We start from the raw sequence: 18541 nt of genomic DNA, 5'->3' as shown, positions 1-18541 counted from the left end.
GTCCTGGTCTGTCAATTCTGCTCTAACCGACCTGGTCATTCTGCTCTAACAGATCTGGTCTGCCGCTCTGGTCTATCGCTCTGCAGACCTGCTCTGCCACTCTGGTCTACCGTTCTGCAGACCTGCTCTGCCACTCTGGTCTGCCGCTCTGCAGACCTGCTCGACTGCTCTGGTCTGCCGCTCTGCAGACCTGGTCTTCTGCTCTGCAGACTTAATCTTCCACTCTGGTCTACCTCTCTGCAGACTTGCTCTACTGCTCTGCAGACCTGCCCTGTCGCTTAGTTCTGCTGCGTTACGGAAACCAACCCCTGTTGGCAACCTGAGATTATCCGCTTAGGTCATTTCGATTGTAAGTTGAATTTAAATTCCGTGTAAGTTTTAAATTCAACTAAGTTCCCTAAAATCTCCGCCAATAGATTGTTTGGTTTGTAACATTTCATACTTTTGCTCGATCACAATTTACATATAGCAAGAAAAAAAGTGTTATTACGGCAATTTTAGCTTAAATGACATCGGTTTTGAAACATTGTCGTTAAGTGATATTACATCGGTCGAAGACCATTGCCAAAACTGATGTTATTAATAGATATTACATCGGTCTTATACCATTGTTGAAAATGGTGTCGTTAAGCGATACTACATCGGTTAATAACCGATTTCGAAATCGGTATCGTTAAGTGATACTACACCGGTTACAAACCGATGTCTAAAATGTCAGACCTTTTATAGTGCCTTCATAGACATCGATCGACTTTGTCATAGACACCGGTGGAAAATCGCTATCTATGAGCATTTTTCGTATAGTGATTTGTCTATTTATAAGTAGTTTGTCCATATGAAATATGAATAATTTATCTCCCTTACTTTCTCTATATGTAGAACAACACTACAAAAAAACAGGGCTTCAGAAACAAATTTTTAAGACGGAATTAAAATCTGTTTCAGATTTAGGTCAATCAGAGACAGACTTACTACAGAATTACTAATCTGTTTCAATTTAATAAAATACAATGTTTGGAAAATAAATTGAGACGGAAATTGAAATGAATTTGAGACGGAATTATAAATAAATTTTTATAAACAAAAAAAATACAGATTACAAACAAAAATTGAAACGGTAAAATTTCTGTTGAAATATTTGTTTAAAATTTAATGGAAAGTTAAGACAGAAAAAATCCGTTTTAAATTCATATAAATTAGAGATAATTTTTTTTGGTAGAAATAAAATCCATTTCATATTTATGTAACTTAGAGAAAGATTTGTTACATAATTTAACAGTCTGTTTATAAATATAATATTTTTTAAAAATTAAGATAAAAAATAAAAATAAAATTTTGACAAAATTATAAATAACTTTTAATAAATAAAAATAAATATAGATTATAAATAGAATTTTAAATTATATAATTTTTATCAAAAATTCCTTTAAAATTTAATGACAACTTGAGATGAAAATATTTATTTTAAATTTATACGAATCATATATTTGTTACACAAAATATAGATGTATTCCATTTAAAAAATATAATATAAAAGGAATTTAAGATGAAATATAAAACAAATTTAAAATAATATTTCATATAAATTTATAAAAAAATAAATATTAAATACATATAAAATATAAATATAAGTATTTTATTTTCCCTTTCTCTAAATTTCTTTTCCCTTCCTCTTAAATCGCTCCTAACCTAATTCCTTCTCGTAGCCGACCTCCTCGCTCGAGCAAGTTGTGCACCTCGCATGGCGGTGAGGACACCTGGGCCACGGCAGCAAGGACGCGCACGGTGGCAAGGACGCCTGCGGCCGCTTCAAAGCGGCCATTGGTAAGCCTCCAGTGCTCAACATCGTCACCTTCGCTAAGATCAAAAGCAACCAAATAAAGGTTTTTTCTTTCCCCAAATCGCATTACAGAATCCATGTTTTTAAATCCACCTGTGCTCCACCACCATCGACGACCTCCTCTGGAACCACAGCCACAGCCTCCCTAATGCGCTAATCCCCAAGTCTGTCAACTGCTTCTCCTACGACGACGCCTCCTGTCTCCTCGAGGTCCGACTCTATGGTCCCTACTATGCGCACTATGAAGACGAGCTCATCTACTTTGACAGCAAGGAACGGGAGAACCTTAGCTACGACACACTCCGCAAGGTGATCGAGTGAGCGCAGGAGGAGTTGTTCCTTTAATTCCCGGTCAAGGGGATCATGGTCATCGATCCCGGCTCTGGCGTGATCCTCCTTCGCCTTCGACATGCCGCCAGAATTCCGCCCGGAAGTGGAAGAAGTGACCGTAGGAATAGGTGAGTTGGCCAGATTGAAAATGAAGTGATCTTGCTGGGTGGCATTTCCTTTCGTGTTGGATTAGGGATTGATTTTGATGTGATTTCTACTGCATTTGTTGACTATTGGATGATCGGCATCTACCAATGTGCCATTTTCTTGATTAATATCCCGTTTCTTCTGCTTAGTTGATTCTAGTTTTAGTCTGCATTTCCTTTTGTAAGTTTTGGCTTTTGCTTCTCCAAATCGGTTGAGTTCCACACACTAGAACCTTGCTTACAAGCAATTGCTTAATTATTTTGCTTCATTTCACTGTCAATAGCATGCCAACTTGCTTGCCAAAGGCTTGGATACTAGTTCAACTTGTGTCCTCCATTTCTATCACAAGATTTCTAGATACTGTATTAAATTAGTTACTGAGATCATTTTGCAATTGCAATCTCTTACTTATGGTTATATTTCCTCTTGAGTTGTGTAGTCCTTGTCTTTAGTTTTGTTCCTTTCCTGTGTCAGGTGTGTGGCTTTGTTCTCTGCTACTTCAAGTACGAGTAATTTTTCATCACTATTCGAGTTGAACTCATTGAATGTATCAGGTGTGTGTTTTCTTATTGCAAAGGATTTATTTTCAACTTCCAAATCTCTCTAATCACCAAAAGAAGGTATTTCTTTATTAGTTCCTTTCCATGTTGTTGTTTCTATTGATGTAATGTATTACACTTGTCTGCTGTAATGCCCATTTTAATCATTTTTTCTGGGTTTTCCTTGCAAATAACCTATAGATTTAAAAGGACTTGATTTTCTATCAAAATTCCTTGCATCCTGGTTTATACAATAGCAAACATGGTGTTCGAAGGAAGTTATGAATTATGAATATTAGTTGAATAATAACTGATTGTTTTTCTCTAACATATAGAGAAGAAAATTTTTACCATATTAAATTTTTAAATTTCTTGACTTAGCCGATAACTGATTTTTTTCTCTGACCTTTCTAATGAAACATTCACAGGTGTAAATAATACTTCTATTTATTCTGAATATTTGACCATCTTCAAGCCTTTACAAAGATTCAAAATATTTGTTTCTATTATTGAAAAATCTACCTACATTCTTCTTTTAATTTTTAGCAGCGGTATCAGAGAGTTCATGGACAATAAATCAGTTTGAGTTAGTGTAAGTAAAAATAATTAATTGTTCATTATTGTTTTGGTGTGTGTATCTCATTTTTTTTTTGTTTTTAAATTTTTTAGACTAATATAAGTTATTGTATTATGAACAGGAACAAGAAAGAGAAAAATAAAATGTTGATGACTACTCTACTAATTCTTCATTCAATCTTCAATCATGATGTAATGTGGCGGGCGGCAAATTTTCTACAGTGTTGCGATGTGATGGGTGACTCATGTAAGGGGAGGGTGTATGAATTTGAATGCGATCGACAGTTTGGAAGATCAAACAATTAAAGTTTCAACATATTTGCTCTAATAGGAAGAATAAAGAATTATCACAAGAAATTGAAGACATGCATGCTACTGGCAAGAGGGCGGAGGGAGAAATTATTAAAAGGAAAAGAAAAGTGGAATCTTAATGTGTGATTGCTTTTATCTCGAGACGATGTGAATATTTATTTATCTTAATGGTAATCATATTGTACTTTTAGATTTAGAAATTAGTTTTTTTAATATTTTAATTTATTTGAAATTTGTGATTGCTTGTTGCAAAGTAATATGTAAATATGAAATATTGATAAAATTAGTGATAAATTTGCAAATAAATTTATATGTGGATTTATAAACAGAATTATAAATGGATTGATAAACAGATTAATATTATATTTGTTAGATAATTAGAGATAGACTAAAAATAAATTTAAAACAAAATTAGAAACGAAATTTGCATTTGAAATTAATTTCATTTAGTTAAATTAAAAACAGATTCATAAACAGTTGTTTAATCTGTTTTTGAAATTAGAAACGAAATATTTCCGTCTCAAAATTAGTTACGGGGCTTTCACTAATTGATTTTTGAGACGGAATATTCCGTCTCAAACATTCATTAGAGATAGAAAAATGACTTTCAGAGACGGAATTTTTCGTCTCTGAAGCCATGTTTTCTTATAGTGCAAGTTAAATCTTCATGGTACTCTTTGATACGACATTATATATGTTAGTAGTTTTTTATGACAAATGTCTGGATATATTCCCCTGCTAAACACATAATGGAGATCTTCTAGACTCGTTCCTTCAGTACTGATGGTTTAATAACAGTACTTGTTAATTTAATTTCCATCATTGAAGCACAGAGATATGTAACACAAGTATATATCCAAAGGCTGATGCATGATCTATACACATGCTGTTAACTGCTGCTATACATAGAATACTATATAAGATTCTGCCTGCGTACAAATTGAACTCTGGCAATATATATATCTATCAAAAATTTAATTTACCAAGACTGTTCCTGATCAGTTCTAGCTAGCTAGCTATCTAGTATTTACATGTATATATATATATATGCTGTACTTAGTTCATGACTTCATGCTGCATGCGAGGAAATCTCCAACTATGCTGCCAGTGCTCTTCTTGTCCGACGATTCAAGCCTCGCTGCCAGAGCATCCAACTTGCCTTTCACACTGAGATCGATGATCTGCGATCCTTCGTCGCAATAACTGATGACGAAGCCAGCGATCAGCGATGGATCCACAGCGTTTTCCAGCCTCAACTTTCTGAACCCTGTCAGCCTTCGCATCTTTCTGGCGATCAGATCGATCTGCCGACCGTCCAGCTTCACGGCAGAAGATACGCAGACCACGAGATCATCTACCGGCGGCCTGATGAAGGAGTTCAGGCCAGCGGCCTCTTCTATCTCGGCGACCAGCTTGCCATTCTTCTTGAAATCAGGCATGAAACTAGGCGGGAAGAGCGAGAAGCTTACCCCCGAGCAGATCGATATGTTGCCAACTTTGACAGGCCGAGACTGAAGGTTGCAGGTGCTGGTATCTTCTCTGTCGTCGCATCTAGAACTCACTTGGTATGTCTTTAGGGAGGAGGCACCATGCGCGGGCAGAGCCATCGGGCATGCAGGGTGCCTGCTTGCACTGATGGACTGGTTCATGAAGCTCAACTCTGCAGTATCACAAACGTAGGTAAGGGAGGAAGAGGACCTGTGGAGAATTGGGAGGCCGGAGAAGGAAGAAACAGAGGTAGGAAGATTATGTAGAAAATTAAGTTGTGGAGTACAGGAGATAAGGTGATGGTGGCTGCAGTGGATTTAGGGATCATGATCATAATGGTTGGCTCACAGTAGATGTTTATCCTATTTGAAATGGATCTCTTCCATTAATCTCCCGTGGATCTTATCTCCGTCTAGATTACCATGTACTTGTTGGGATGGCGATTCTTGACGTTGACTGAGTGGAGGGTTTAGGATAAAGGAGTTTAAGCCATCGAGCGGCATGCATTGGAATAGCAGGATATGTGGATAAAGCAGCGACAGTGACTTGTGAATGCTCTACGCCAATTGCATTTTTATTTGAAGAAAACCTTCCTGTTAAATTTTGAACTAAAGATTTATTTATTTATTTTAAATATTTAGGTAAAATTTGAAATTTTATATTTTTATTACTCCTCCATGTCTAGGGCTGAAAAAAAATATCGAAATATCGAAAAATCGTACCGAAAAAATACCGTATATACCGAAATTTTCGGTATACCGAAAAATTCAGTATGATATCATACCGTACCGAATTTGTCGGTAACGGCAACGGTAACGATTTAAAATATTTCGGTATACCGAAATACTGAGTAACTATAGATTAAATGATTAATTTAGATTCCCCTAAAGCCTAAACCAAACCCTAAACAGCCCCAAACCATGTTCTCTCCTTGTGTCGTTGGTGCACACGTTGCGACTCGCGATTCTTTCCTTCCACAGTCGACCACCGCACGTAGTCGCCGGAGAAGATGCACAACAACTTAGAAACTTCTTCTCCAGCCCTAATATTTTTTTTCCTTCATTGAATCTGAAAAAATCTAATCACCGAGCTCTGTTCTGAGAGTTATGCTTACGTAAGTTCTTGTCCGATTTTCCGGTGAGTTTTAGCTTTTGTTTCTTTGGTGGATTTATGGTATTTTTAGTAGGGATTGAAGCTTATATGCTTCCCCTATTTTTCCAGCTAGCATTTAGTTATTTCTGGCAAGATTTCGACAAGTCTTCGGCGAGCCACCATCCTGGGATCACTAGCTACTGGTTTAATCTTCAATTTTACATATTTGGGTCCGAAATCCCAACTCTTGTTCTTATATGATCACTGTCTTCATTACAAGAGAATTATTTTTTATATATTATATGTAATATATATATAATTTCGGCATAACGGTATTTTACCGATACCGTACCGACATTTCAGTATATCAAAATTCGATATACCGAAATGTCGGTACGATATTGGTATCATTTCTTAGAATACTGATTTTTTCGGTACGGTATATGGTATTCAATTTTGGGTACGGTATACCGTACCGATCCAGGCCTATCCAGGTCTTCGGTAGAGTGCGATAGATAAATAATCGAAAGGTAAAAAAGTTTATCTTGATACATACTAGTAAAGCATAGAATAATTAAAAATAAAAGAAAATTCTAATAATGTATTTCATGTAATAAATTATTAATATATGTAGCATAATTTTATTAGTATTCGATGTTAGATCAAGTAGGTCGGTTGCAGAGGATTGAGTTGTCAAAAAAAAATATTTTTTGAACTTTGGAATCAGATTAGTAACAACAGCACAAAAATAAACAATACAAAAACTGAAAGAAAAATATTTGAAATTTTACTTGGTTACAACCAGAGTGGTTGTTAATCCAAGACAATGACATCACTAGAAAAATCTCCTTCATGTAGGCAGAGAAATCTCTTATAATCTTTGAATGCTCATACTATTGTTAGGAAATGACTGCTTGATTTGATTTCTAATTTCCTAGCTCTAGGGGCCTTTTATAACTCATGAAAATTCTATCCATAGGCTGAAGGTGCCTTCCAAAGGGCTGGAAGGCTCCTCCAGTGAGGCGTCGTTTGGACACACTTTTATTCACTGCAACAGCTCGAATCAGTCTGGTCGAAGGTGCCTCCCATAGCCATGGAAGGCGTCTTCGATGGTTGGTTGAAGGCGCCTTCAGCCATTAAAGGTGCCTTCTGTTTGAAGGCCGCGAAGACGCCTTCAACTCCTGTTGAAGGCGCCTCTAACAGCTCTATGGCTCCACTTTAGCTCGTTTGCTGCTCCGATCCCTGGGTGATTGCGGTCAACCGAAATAGGGGTCACCTAAACACAATTTTCAACCTTTTCCTCGAGCAGGCTTCCGCTCTGGCTTCTCGTCCCTCGAACGTCGCACGCATCCTTCTCGTCCACCGGTGTACTCTTTCGCGGCACCTCGTCCCTTGGACGCACCAAGCCAGTCGGCTCTCTCCCGTGTCATCATTCTCGCTAGTCATGTCTTCTGCTCGACTTCTTGTGCTCTTAAGCTCCTGCACACTTAGACACAGGGATCAAACCAAAACAAGACTTAACCTAATTTGATTAATCACACCAAAAATAATCTTGGGATTCCAATAATCTCCCCCTTTTTTGATGTGAGCAACCCAAGTTAAGTTAGGGTAAACTAATCATAAAGTAAAGATAACAAAATATGTAATAAAGTGAAAATAGATTTTAAAATTTAAAATTTTAAAAATTTGAACTACTACCTCTCCCTAGACTTAATTTTTTTTTCTCCCCCTTTGATCACATAAAAATAGGGTTCAAAAGAAATCTAGGGGTAACTTTTTGTAAAAGAAAACTATAAGTTAAAAAAAAATTCTAAGAAAAAATTTGTAAGTTATGAAATTTACAAAGATTTGAAAGCATTAATTCACTATTATATGTTTATCAGTTTGTGAATTAAATATTCAATTCAGTAATTGGCTTCCAGGCTGTGATGAAACACTAGACCTTCTTGATTATTGGATCATCAACCACTTCTAGACAAAGCCTTTTAAAGAATTTAAATATTTAATTTTCCCGCTGAAAGTCCTAATTCCAAATAAAGTTCAATTTATACAAATTTTTGGAACCCAATATAGGTTCCTTTCTACAGGATTAATCAAGAATTTTGGGAGTATATAACTTTTTGAAACTTTTCTAATTTTACCCTATGAAATCTAAGATACCATTTCAAATTATTATTTCTAATATTTTTATTACAAGAGCATGCACGATTTTCCAGACATTCTATTTTCGTTTTTAATTTATCATTTTCTATTTTAATATTATCATATAATTCTAGTGGGCATGCTTTGGACAACTGTATTTTTATATCTTTGTTTTCCTTTTCTAACTTGCAATAATTTTTTGATAGGAATTTAACAAATTTGAATAGCTTATCAGGTGGAAGGTACATGACTTACCTCGTCGATCCCGTTATCCGTAGCTCCCCCTGAACTGTTGTTTTCTTCTAATGTAGCTCCCCCTTCATCAATGCTTTCGATGCTCATTTCGGATGAGCTTGCTTTGTATTCGTCTTCTTGGTGACTTGCCATCAATGCAAGTCTGGAGAAGGCTTCGACCTCTTATTCGGACGACCTTTCGTCCCATATCGTCTTTAGGGTCTTGTGTTTGTTCGTTTAGACGGGCTTCTTGTTCTTGCCCTTGTCCTTGTTCTTCAGTTTAGGGCAATTATCTTTCACGTGCCCTTATTCATCGTAGTGGTAGTATTTTATTTTTCTTTTTCTTCTACCCTACACTTGATTAAATTGCTTAGATTTAAATAATTTTTTGAACTTACATACCATCAACGTTGTTTCATCATCATCGAAGGAGGATTTTGAATCTTATTCACCTATTTTTACATTAAAAGCAATGTTGTGCTTTGGCTCCTTTGAATCTACATAGCTTGTTTCATGGACTTCAAAAATAGAAAATAATTCATCTAAAGTAATAGATTCTAGTCCTTAGATATATAATAGGCATCAACTAAAGATGCCCATTCTTTATTTCTTGGGAAAGTATTAAGTTTGTACCTTAGCGAATCTCGGTTGCTTACCTTTTCTCCAAGATTTGAAAGTCCAGTGATTAGCTCCTTGATCCTCGAGTGAAGATGTGCTACAGTTTCGTCTTCTTCTAATAAGAGGTTGCTGATCTGTTTGCGAAGTAAGTCCCGTTTTGCAAGTTTTACCTCCGAAGTTCCTTCGTGGAGTTCTAGAAATTTTTTCCAGAGCTCCTTGGCAGACTTATAAGCTCCGATCTGGTTGACTTCTTGTGGCAATAGGACACTCAACAGATAAAATTCTGCTTTGTCGTTTGTCATGAAGTCGGCTTGTTCCTTCATCCATTGATATTTTTCCTTGCCTTCGGGTGCTTCATGTTACGCCCCAAGCAGTCCCTGCCAGAAGAAATTTCGGCAGCATCTTCCCTGTACGGGTGAGAATATGAAACTTGACTACATCAATCCAGATACCTCGGCCAACATGGCCAGAACATATGTATAATAACATACCACACAATTTAGTATCACAATCCACTAAAACAACGATAAGGAAAATCATCCCAAATATCCTACTCCACTACACTCATAAAACTCAAATCTTATTCCTACTCAACTACACCCATAAAACTCAAATCACAACGACGCAAATAAAATCAACTCACCTCTTCTGCCGTCCAGGCAAGCATGTAGCAGAACATATCCAAATAAAACTCCATCGACAAATAAAGGAAAAACCATACAATATCCATAGAGCAAAACCAGAACAAATCTAAAACATAATCTGGATAGTATAATAAGAAAACCATAAGACTAAACAACATCCTTGCAATCTGCAGGGGGGACTAGCGACTGGAAATCCTCCGGACAACCTCAACCTGAAATAGTAATATCAACGGGGTGAGTCAACTCCTCAGCGGTTAACTACTGACATGCATAGTAAGAAATAACAACTAATAATAAATATGCGTATAGTCTCTTGGATATACATATCATATGAAAAATGTCAAACTGTAAGGAACAGGAGTATCTGTACTAACCAGGATCTGGTATAAGGATAACAAGGTCGTAAGACCGAGAGTATCATAAATCCTGTATGCATGTCAAACATATGCATCCACCAAATATGCAACATATAAAGTGCAGCAAACACAAGTAATAAATGCATCAATGCGTATGATGCCAATGACATATCCTGGTCACCCCTACTGCAGTCAGCCGTCTCACACACGATGGTGAGACCGAGTGGGTAGGGATGTGACAACCGTGCACTCTGCCATCACTGCTCCTGATGAGTGACCGAGTGGACGGGATGCTGTCGGAGTACACCTATCCTCCTTACCCCAAATCATAAGTGGGGGAGCTCAATGCTCTCATCTCCCTGAGGCAGTCCAGAGGAGGGATCCATGTCCTGCTACCACGCTGCGTCACACTACCCATGAGTGGACCAACGGAGTCCTTGACAGAGCAACCTGCTGCAACACACCCTGCCTAATAAAAACTACTAACTCATAAGTGGTTGTGTGTGCAGATCCATCTAACTGGCGATGTGCTCAACAATAATGGAGCCAAAATCGCACAGCATGCAATCATGCGAGATGATACATGACACTAAGCATGGAAATATCCTGATCCTATCCATCTTTACCAAATTGTGTACCAAAGATATACGGATCAAATAATATGATCTAGGTATACGGGTCAGGTATGGTAAAATAAATCAATGTCCTAAACATAATAAGGCATGATATGACATTACCTTAAGGTCATATATAATCAAAGGAACATGAATACAACAGCAGAAAATAAATACAACATGCTCGGGTAATAGATAATGACATATCAATGCAGAAATGAACATAAATATTACTACTCGTTAAATATTACTATGCATATCAAACGACAATATCTTAAAAGATAAGTCAAAGTACCCGCCTCCAATAAGAGGATCGTATCCAAAATAGATCCCTCGTCGAGACACCGTCTCAAATCAAAGTCCTGTAATATAAAACATAATCTATTTAGCTATATAGCTAAATAAAAATCTCCAAACCTATTAATTAATAATCTTATCCTTCCTTTATATTTGAAATCCTTGAATTAAACAAATTCTAACTATTTCACCTTCCAATTAGGATTTGCAACTAGCATTATCAACCTAAACTTAATTAAATTCAAGTACAATTTATCATTATACTTTCCTAGCTTCAAATCTGTGAATGCTACAACAATTCTTCTACTTCTTACCTCAACACTAAGCCTCATTTGTTAGTCCATAGCTAGGGATCGCAGTTGCTGGAAATCCTTGGAAAAACACTTCTACTCTTGTTGGAAACCTCCACACTGCCCTGATAAAAGAGGATTAAGGAAGCAACCATAAAGTTTATTCACTACCACAATCCAGCAGCAACATTATCTATCCAAACTTACCAAATGCCAACAACTTAGACTAAGTCCACCTCCTCCGTAAAAATCCTCAGCTGAAGCAAGATCAACCACAGTAGATTAAAAACCCTAATCTACCATATAAACCAAAACTAAGCAAGTATTAATCCCTCCACAACAGAAACTGAAAATGAGATCATGACCTACCTCTATTCCAGATCAGTGGTAGGAAGAACTCGGCATCTGAAAACTAGGGCATAGCGTGGAGGCGGTTGGGGCTGTTCCGTGAGATGTCGGTGCTGTACAGAGGTGCGACAAAGAGGGACAGATCTAGGGCAGAGGAGTTTGGTCGACTGGGAAATCTGAGTGGCTGGCACAGAGGAGATCGGAGAGGGCGGCGTTGAGACGTGAAATCGGCAGAGATGAGAAAGGTGGAGGTTAGGGCCCGGACCCGTGGTGGTTGAGATCTCTGCGACGAGTAGGTGATCGATCGGCGCCGGCACTCGACCTCGTCTCGTAGCCGCAATCACGGATTGAGCAGGTAGAAGGGTGGCAGTGGAGATGGCTAGGGCACAGGGAGAGAAAAGTGGCGATCGGGAGAAGATAGAGAGGCATGAGGCTTCCCTTGGCCACTGCCTTATACACGAGGAAGGAGAAACCGTCGCGTGTGGCGCCGGCTAGGTAGGGAATGGACGGTGTCGATGGCTTAGGGCACGGGCACGGGTTCGGCGTTGGGAACGGCTCGGGCGCGCGTGAGGAAATGAAGGAAGGAAAGAAAAAGAAAGAAAAAGAAATATATATAAAAAGAAAAAAAGAAAATCAAACATTTCCTCGTTTAAATGGGGTAGCCTAAACAGGCTTTTCCGGGACCCAATATTTGATCCCCTTAAACTCGTCATACGAGCTCCGAAAAATTCTCAGAAAAATTCTAAAAATTCCGGAAACTTCTCTTATGGTTATTCGCCCTTTTTTCGTATTTTACACTTCAAAATCAAACTCCATTATTAAAAATAAATCAAAGTCAGTCTTGAAAAATACCTCCATCTTCTTTTTCCAGTTGGCGAAGTCCCCCTCGAACTTTGGTGGGTGAATGCTTGATCCGGCCATCTCGTATGCTTCGTTCGGCGGTCAGTCCTCCTGAAGCTGTTAGGCTCTGATACAACTTGTTGGCCTGGGTAGGCCGGCTGGAGAGGGTTGAGTTGTCAAAAAAAACATTTCTCGAATTTTGGAATCAGATTAGTAGCAACAACACAAAAACTGAAAGAAAAGAGACTTAGAATTTTACTTAGTTACAACCGGGGTGGTTGTTAATCCAAGACAATGACAACATTAGAAAAATCTCCTTCGTGTAGGCGGAGAAGGATCTTACAATCTTTGAACTCTCAGACTATTGCTAGGAAATGACTGCTTGAGTTGATTTCTAATTTCCTACCTCCAGGGGTCTTTTTATAGCTCCTGAAAATTCTACCCATAGGCTGAAGGCGCCTTCCAAAGGGCTGGAAGGCGCCTCCAGCGAAGCGCCGTTTAGATAAACTTTTATCCACTGCAACAGCTTGAACCAGCCTGGTCAAAGGCGCCTCCCATAGCCATAGAAGGCGCCTTCCATGGCTGGTTGAAGGTGCCTTCAGCCATTGAAGGCACCTTCTGCCTGAAAGTCACGGAGGCGCCTTCAACTCCTGTTGAAGGCGCCTCTAGCAGCTTTATGGCTCCACTTTAGCTCCTTCGCTGCTCTGACCTCTTGAGTGATTGCGACCAATCGAAATAGGGCTCACCCGAACCTAATTTCTGGTCTTCTCCTCGAGTTGGCTTCCGCTCCAGCTTCTCGTCCCTCGAACATCATGCATGTCCTTCTGGTCCACCGGTGTACTCTTCCACGGCACCTCGTCCCTCGAACACATCGAGCCCGTCGGCTCTCTCCTGTACCGTTTTTCTCACTAGATACATCTTTTGCTCAACTTTCTATACTCTTAAGCTCTTGTATACTGAGACACAGAGACCAAATGAAAACAAAATCTAACTTAATTTGGTTGATACTAAAAATAATCTTAGGGTTCTAATATTTGATTGTTTAGACTGTCATGACAAATAATATTGTTTTAGTTGGAGCAAAAAAGGTGAAGGAATATTTAATAGTTTATCAAATGGCATTATTAATATTTAATTTTCATTTTAAAGATATTTTATATCTTAAATAATTAAAATGTAATTGAGTATCTAAAATTTATGACCATGCACTTAAAATTGACATTTAGATCGATTATGATGCTGATTAATAAGTATTATGAGTTATCGCATGATAAATTTCAATTCAATGGTGACATTACATTATAATTGTGTATTTAATATGGAGTGCATTGACATCATCTTGCCTGGAGTGGCAACAGCCAAATAAAATAAAAAGTAAAATATTAAAAAATAAAAAATAAAAAATGAAATATCTAGAAACTACATTTTCTCGGTCTTGAAAACTATATTGTTGTAGGATGGAACTAATTTATGACTCAAATACATTAGTAGAAAATAATAATTATATAGATAAAGATATTAAAATAGATGTACACATATATAAAAATAGATAAATAAAAAATAAAAAAAATTATAGAGAAAGTCGAGATTGCACCTTGATGTGGTGATATGAGGGGTCCCATCCTGCTGCCACGATGAAGGTCAAAGGAGGTCAAAATCAAAGTGGTCAATGCGTAGATGGCATCGGCCGGTCAGATGAAGCATGCCCTGATCAGAGAGAGGGCTCCAACCCGTCGTTGCCTTCGCTACGAAGAGAATTCAAACAACCAACACTCAATAGAGACGATGTGAAGAAGCCGAACCGAGCGGCTCCTCCGCTTGGCTATACAACAAAGCTTGATATGGGCAGGGTTCAACTTCGGCAGAGCGGCTACCCGCTCGGCCTGACAGCAGGCCTCGATAGTGACAAAGTGGACCTTCGGTCGAGTAGATACACACTGAGGAATAACGAGGTTATGGCCGACCAGACGGGGCACCAGAGCGGCGGAATGCCGGCCGAATGGCCAATCTGCTCGGCCTAGCAGTACACTCTATCTGATATCCATCGACATCCTTTTGGGAGTTGGTGTCGCCGACACCGGGCATGGGCAACTAGAAGATCGTACGGCAGAAGCTTCCACTGTTACTTCAGAGATATGTTTGGCCTGTTAAGGTACTATGTCAAGAACACTTTACTAACAAGTCTTTTAAGGGGGAACTTTGAAAAATGTGCTCACCTCGAGGAGCGTACATGCGCACTACAGGAGCTCTATATAAGGGGAGAGTCCAAGCATCGACGGAGGTATGTGATATTCACTGTTTGTGCTATAGCCTTCTTGTTGCTCCACTTTACACTTCATCGCCGGTGACTGACTTAATCATCGAAAGGCCAATGCCGGGGACCCCTTCCATGGCTCGTCACTGACATAATTTGTGTTGCAAGTCTGAGCGGAGTCTATAGGTGGTAAGCGGGAGTGCCACATCCCCGGCTTTCCATCTCTTCGACTATCAGACAGGATCATATTTGGCGCCATTTGTGGAAACGTCACCTGCATCCGAGCCGAGAAGATGGAGGACGCTGGACGACTCACCACCGGACTCACCCAGGAAGAGTTGACATGCTCGTTCAAGCCCGCGCAGCAAAGATGATCGAGCAGTAGCAACAACAAGCGTTAGCCGATCAACAAGCGCCACAACATGCAACATCGGCGACCAGTAGACGAGCGGGGCAGGAAGACCGAGCAGAGCAAATCTCTGTATGGGGGCAGAACCGAAGGCCGACCGATACACAGGGGGAAGCGCCGCCCACGCCGATCCCCTTTCATCATGTCTTGTTCCAAACCCCCTCAAAGATAGCTCATGCGAATCAAGAGCGAGGATTGTCTTCGGATGATGCTCCCATTCGGGATGCACGGAAAGGCAAGGTGCCCTGAAGCAACACGTCACCTGAACGGATCAACCGTAATTCTCCGAGGAGATCTTACAAGACCCTCTGCCCATACACTATAATCCGCTAGCGATCGAGACATACAACGGATCGACCGATCTGGATGATCATCTGGATTGGTTCGATAATCAAGCATGCTACACCAGTATACAGACGGAATGAAGTGCTAAGTCTTTTTCACTACCCTCTCTAGATCAGCGCAGCGTTGGTTCAGAAGATTGCTGAACGGATCTATACACAGCTTCAAGGACATCCGAGCTGCCTTCTTACATCACTTCGACAGCAGCCGACGCTATCAAAAGACGAGCGTCAGCCTCTTCTCCCTGAAGAAAGGATCGAAAGAACTCACGGACGGTTGCTGCGGATGTGGGGATATCAGTGGATGAGGTCGAGGATGAGATGTGGCTAGGGCCGGATACACTCTTGATGCAAATACTAGTGGGCCTTGTGCTATTGGGATGCGGGACGTGGACAACACTGGGATACATCGCATAGTGCGGGGACTGATGAGACCAGGTGCATAGAGGTGGAGGACTATGATATTGGCGCCTTCTTGGTACCTATAGAGACTAGTGCGGTGCGGTGGAGTGTAGGAGGTTGATTGTATTTAGGAGGATGGTACAGTGAGAGCATGTGCGACTGGATGTATTTTGAGAGGATGGTACAGTGAGAGTACATTGTATGTACATGGGCTTCTTAGAGGCCATACCTCAGATAGCCACCCGGATATGACACTTCGTCAGAGCCGACTGGATATCCTAGGATATGTAGGTTGTACACCTTTCCTTGATGATATATAATTTACCTTTCATAAAAAAAAAGGATCGAAAGAAACGCTCCGAGCATACATACAACGTTTCAATTAAGTAGCCATGGGCATCCCCTCGATCTCATCCGAGACAATGATGAATGCCTTCACTCAGGGGCTCGTCGAGGGATATTTCTTCCGATCGCTCATCAGGAAGCCACTCAAGGACTTCGACCACATGCTCAAGAAGGCCAACGAATATATAAATGTGGAAGAAGCCCAAGCGACCAGAAGGAAAGAGGCGCTGACCGAACCCTGAACGTCGACCGAGCGCCGACCATCAAGCAACCATCAGCTGCCCAAAGGACCGAGGGTCGAAGGAGCACGGTCACACCAGGAGACCAAGACACATGCCGTGCAGCATGTGGCTTCCGGTCGGCAGAAGGCGGCAAAAGGCAAGGTGTGGGCGCCGATGTTCTGCTCTTTCCAGCAGTCGGCGACCCACAACACGAGTGATTACCGCAGTCTAACACCAATCGTCAGCTGACTGGCTCCAAGAGGATATCGTCGTTGATCTTCTTCTCCTAATCGACGACAAATACATCGATCCACTGGGCAGCGAGAGGACGAAATAAGGGTGCCCGATCGACACCATCAACATCAGCGGAGGGATGACACCAATCCCTCCCGAGTCTTGGTCGAGCGAAATAGACCCTCCACTCGGGAAGAAGAAAATAGAAGCAACGGATCCTGAGGAGAAATAGGCATGATCGCCGAGGGGCCGACCGACAATGACTCCAATAGAGCCAGAAAGTCGTATGTTCGGCGGCTAGAGATCCACGCGGTGGGATGTAGCAAGGAAAAGGCCGAAGGGCCCCAGATCAGCTTCGTCCCCAGTGACTTAGAGGGAGTGGAGATCCCTCACGACGACACGGTGATCATTCGGGCAGTAATCGCTAATTATACTATTCACCAAACTTTTATTGATGTAGGGAGTTCGGTGAACATCATCTTCAAGAAAGCATTAGATCAATTGTAAATTGATAGAAATGAGTTACTGCCCATGATGCCCCCGCTGTACGGTTTCACGAGAAACAAAGTACTGCCGCTCTAACAAGCTCGATTGGCCATCTCACTCAAGGAAGAACTATTGAGGAGAACCAGAACTACGAACTTCATCGCGGTGGATGCACCGTCGGCCTAGAACGTTATTCTAGGTTGACCGGCCCTCAACTAGTTCCAAGCGGTAGTATCTACATACTGCCAAAAAATCAAGTTCTCGGTAGACGACCGAGTGGGCGAGGTCAAAGGCGATCAACTGGCCGCTCGGCGATGCTACGTCGAGATGGTCAAGTACGAGGCAAGGAGCGCTTAAAAGAATCCACGCTTGGAGGTGAACGCAATCACGGAAAAGCCTCCTACATTGGTATATTAAGAAAAGGAGGAGGTTCAGATCTGTAAGGAAATAGGTTACTAAACACACAAATGCGCAGCGGAAAAACCTATTTCCTCCAGAAGATTCATGCGAAGGGAGAAAAAAAATATACTAAGTTTATATCTAAGGACATGATAGAGTATACCTTTGTAGCATGCACTCGATCTCTCGACTGCTCGAATCTCAGCATGATTAAAGCGTTCGTGCCTCTTTCGGTATCCACACGAACAAGTACTCCTCCGTTTATCTTACAAACGGCCAAATATGGAGAAGAAAAATCACATATAGTTGTGCTAGCAACCAAGAGTGATTTCGGCCAAGGGAGGAAGAAGAAGAGAAAAGAGAATGAAGAAGTAAGTAAAAATGAGAGAAAAATGGTTTAAGTATTTTCATCTAATGAAAAACACTTAATGCTCATTAATCCCATTAATGAATCTTAATTAGTATTTACTCTTCATTAAGGACCATTTTGAAAACTCCTCCTTTTATATTCAATTTTGAAAATTGAATATTGTGATTCATTGAATTTCGAAAATTCAATGAATACTCTCTCATTTCATATTCACTTGAGTCTAACTCAAGTTTAGTTCACTTAAGTCTAATTCAAGTCTAATTCACTCGAGTCTAACTCAAGTCTAATTTAAGACTAGTCTTACTTAATTAATTCTCATGCAATTCAAATTCAATGAATCACTATTTCATTAATTTGAATTGACTTCCTCAAG

The 18541-nt window shown here is 40.0% G+C and overlaps 1 protein-coding gene across 4 annotated transcripts; it reads left to right on the top strand.

The window, feature by feature from the left end:
* The first annotated feature begins 1674 nt into the window (after positions 1–1674).
* Positions 1675–3968, top strand: LOC122045521. 4 transcript variants are annotated; one of them, XM_042605771.1, is made up of 6 exons: positions 1675–1824; positions 1913–2298; positions 2792–2871; positions 3403–3448; positions 3555–3679; positions 3764–3968. In XM_042605771.1, coding segments are annotated over exons 2-6 (348 nt in total). In that variant the 5' UTR covers positions 1675–1824; positions 1913–2203; the 3' UTR covers positions 3766–3968. The 4 variants fall into 4 exon arrangements, 3 of the variants coding, with proteins under 3 accessions (XP_042461705.1, XP_042461704.1, XP_042461703.1); XM_042605770.1 differs by having other exon boundaries at positions 3406–3448; positions 3555–3944; XM_042605769.1 differs by having other exon boundaries at positions 3555–3942.
* Positions 3969–18541: the final 14573 nt, after the last annotated feature.

Source organism: Zingiber officinale, chromosome 2B (assembly GCF_018446385.1).
Source record: "Zingiber officinale cultivar Zhangliang chromosome 2B, Zo_v1.1, whole genome shotgun sequence".
Lineage (NCBI taxonomy): Eukaryota > Viridiplantae > Streptophyta > Magnoliopsida > Zingiberales > Zingiberaceae > Zingiber > Zingiber officinale.
The sequence above is the reverse complement of the archived record's forward strand: the minus strand, read 5'-3'. Positions and strand labels throughout refer to the sequence as shown.

Bases quoted from the DNA above. Each gene is read 5' to 3' on its own strand.
- LOC122045521 (XM_042605769.1), top strand. From the start codon at position 2,204: ATGGTCATCGATCCCGGCTCTGGCGTGATCCTCCTTCGCCTTCGACAT. The intron at 2,299-2,791 runs GTGAGTTGGCCA...TTCCTGTGTCAG, and splicing joins AGAAGTGACCGTAGGAATAG to GTGTGTGGCTTTGTTCTCTG. The intron at 2,872-3,402 runs GTGTGTGTTTTC...TTTAATTTTTAG, and splicing joins GAACTCATTGAATGTATCAG to CAGCGGTATCAGAGAGTTCA.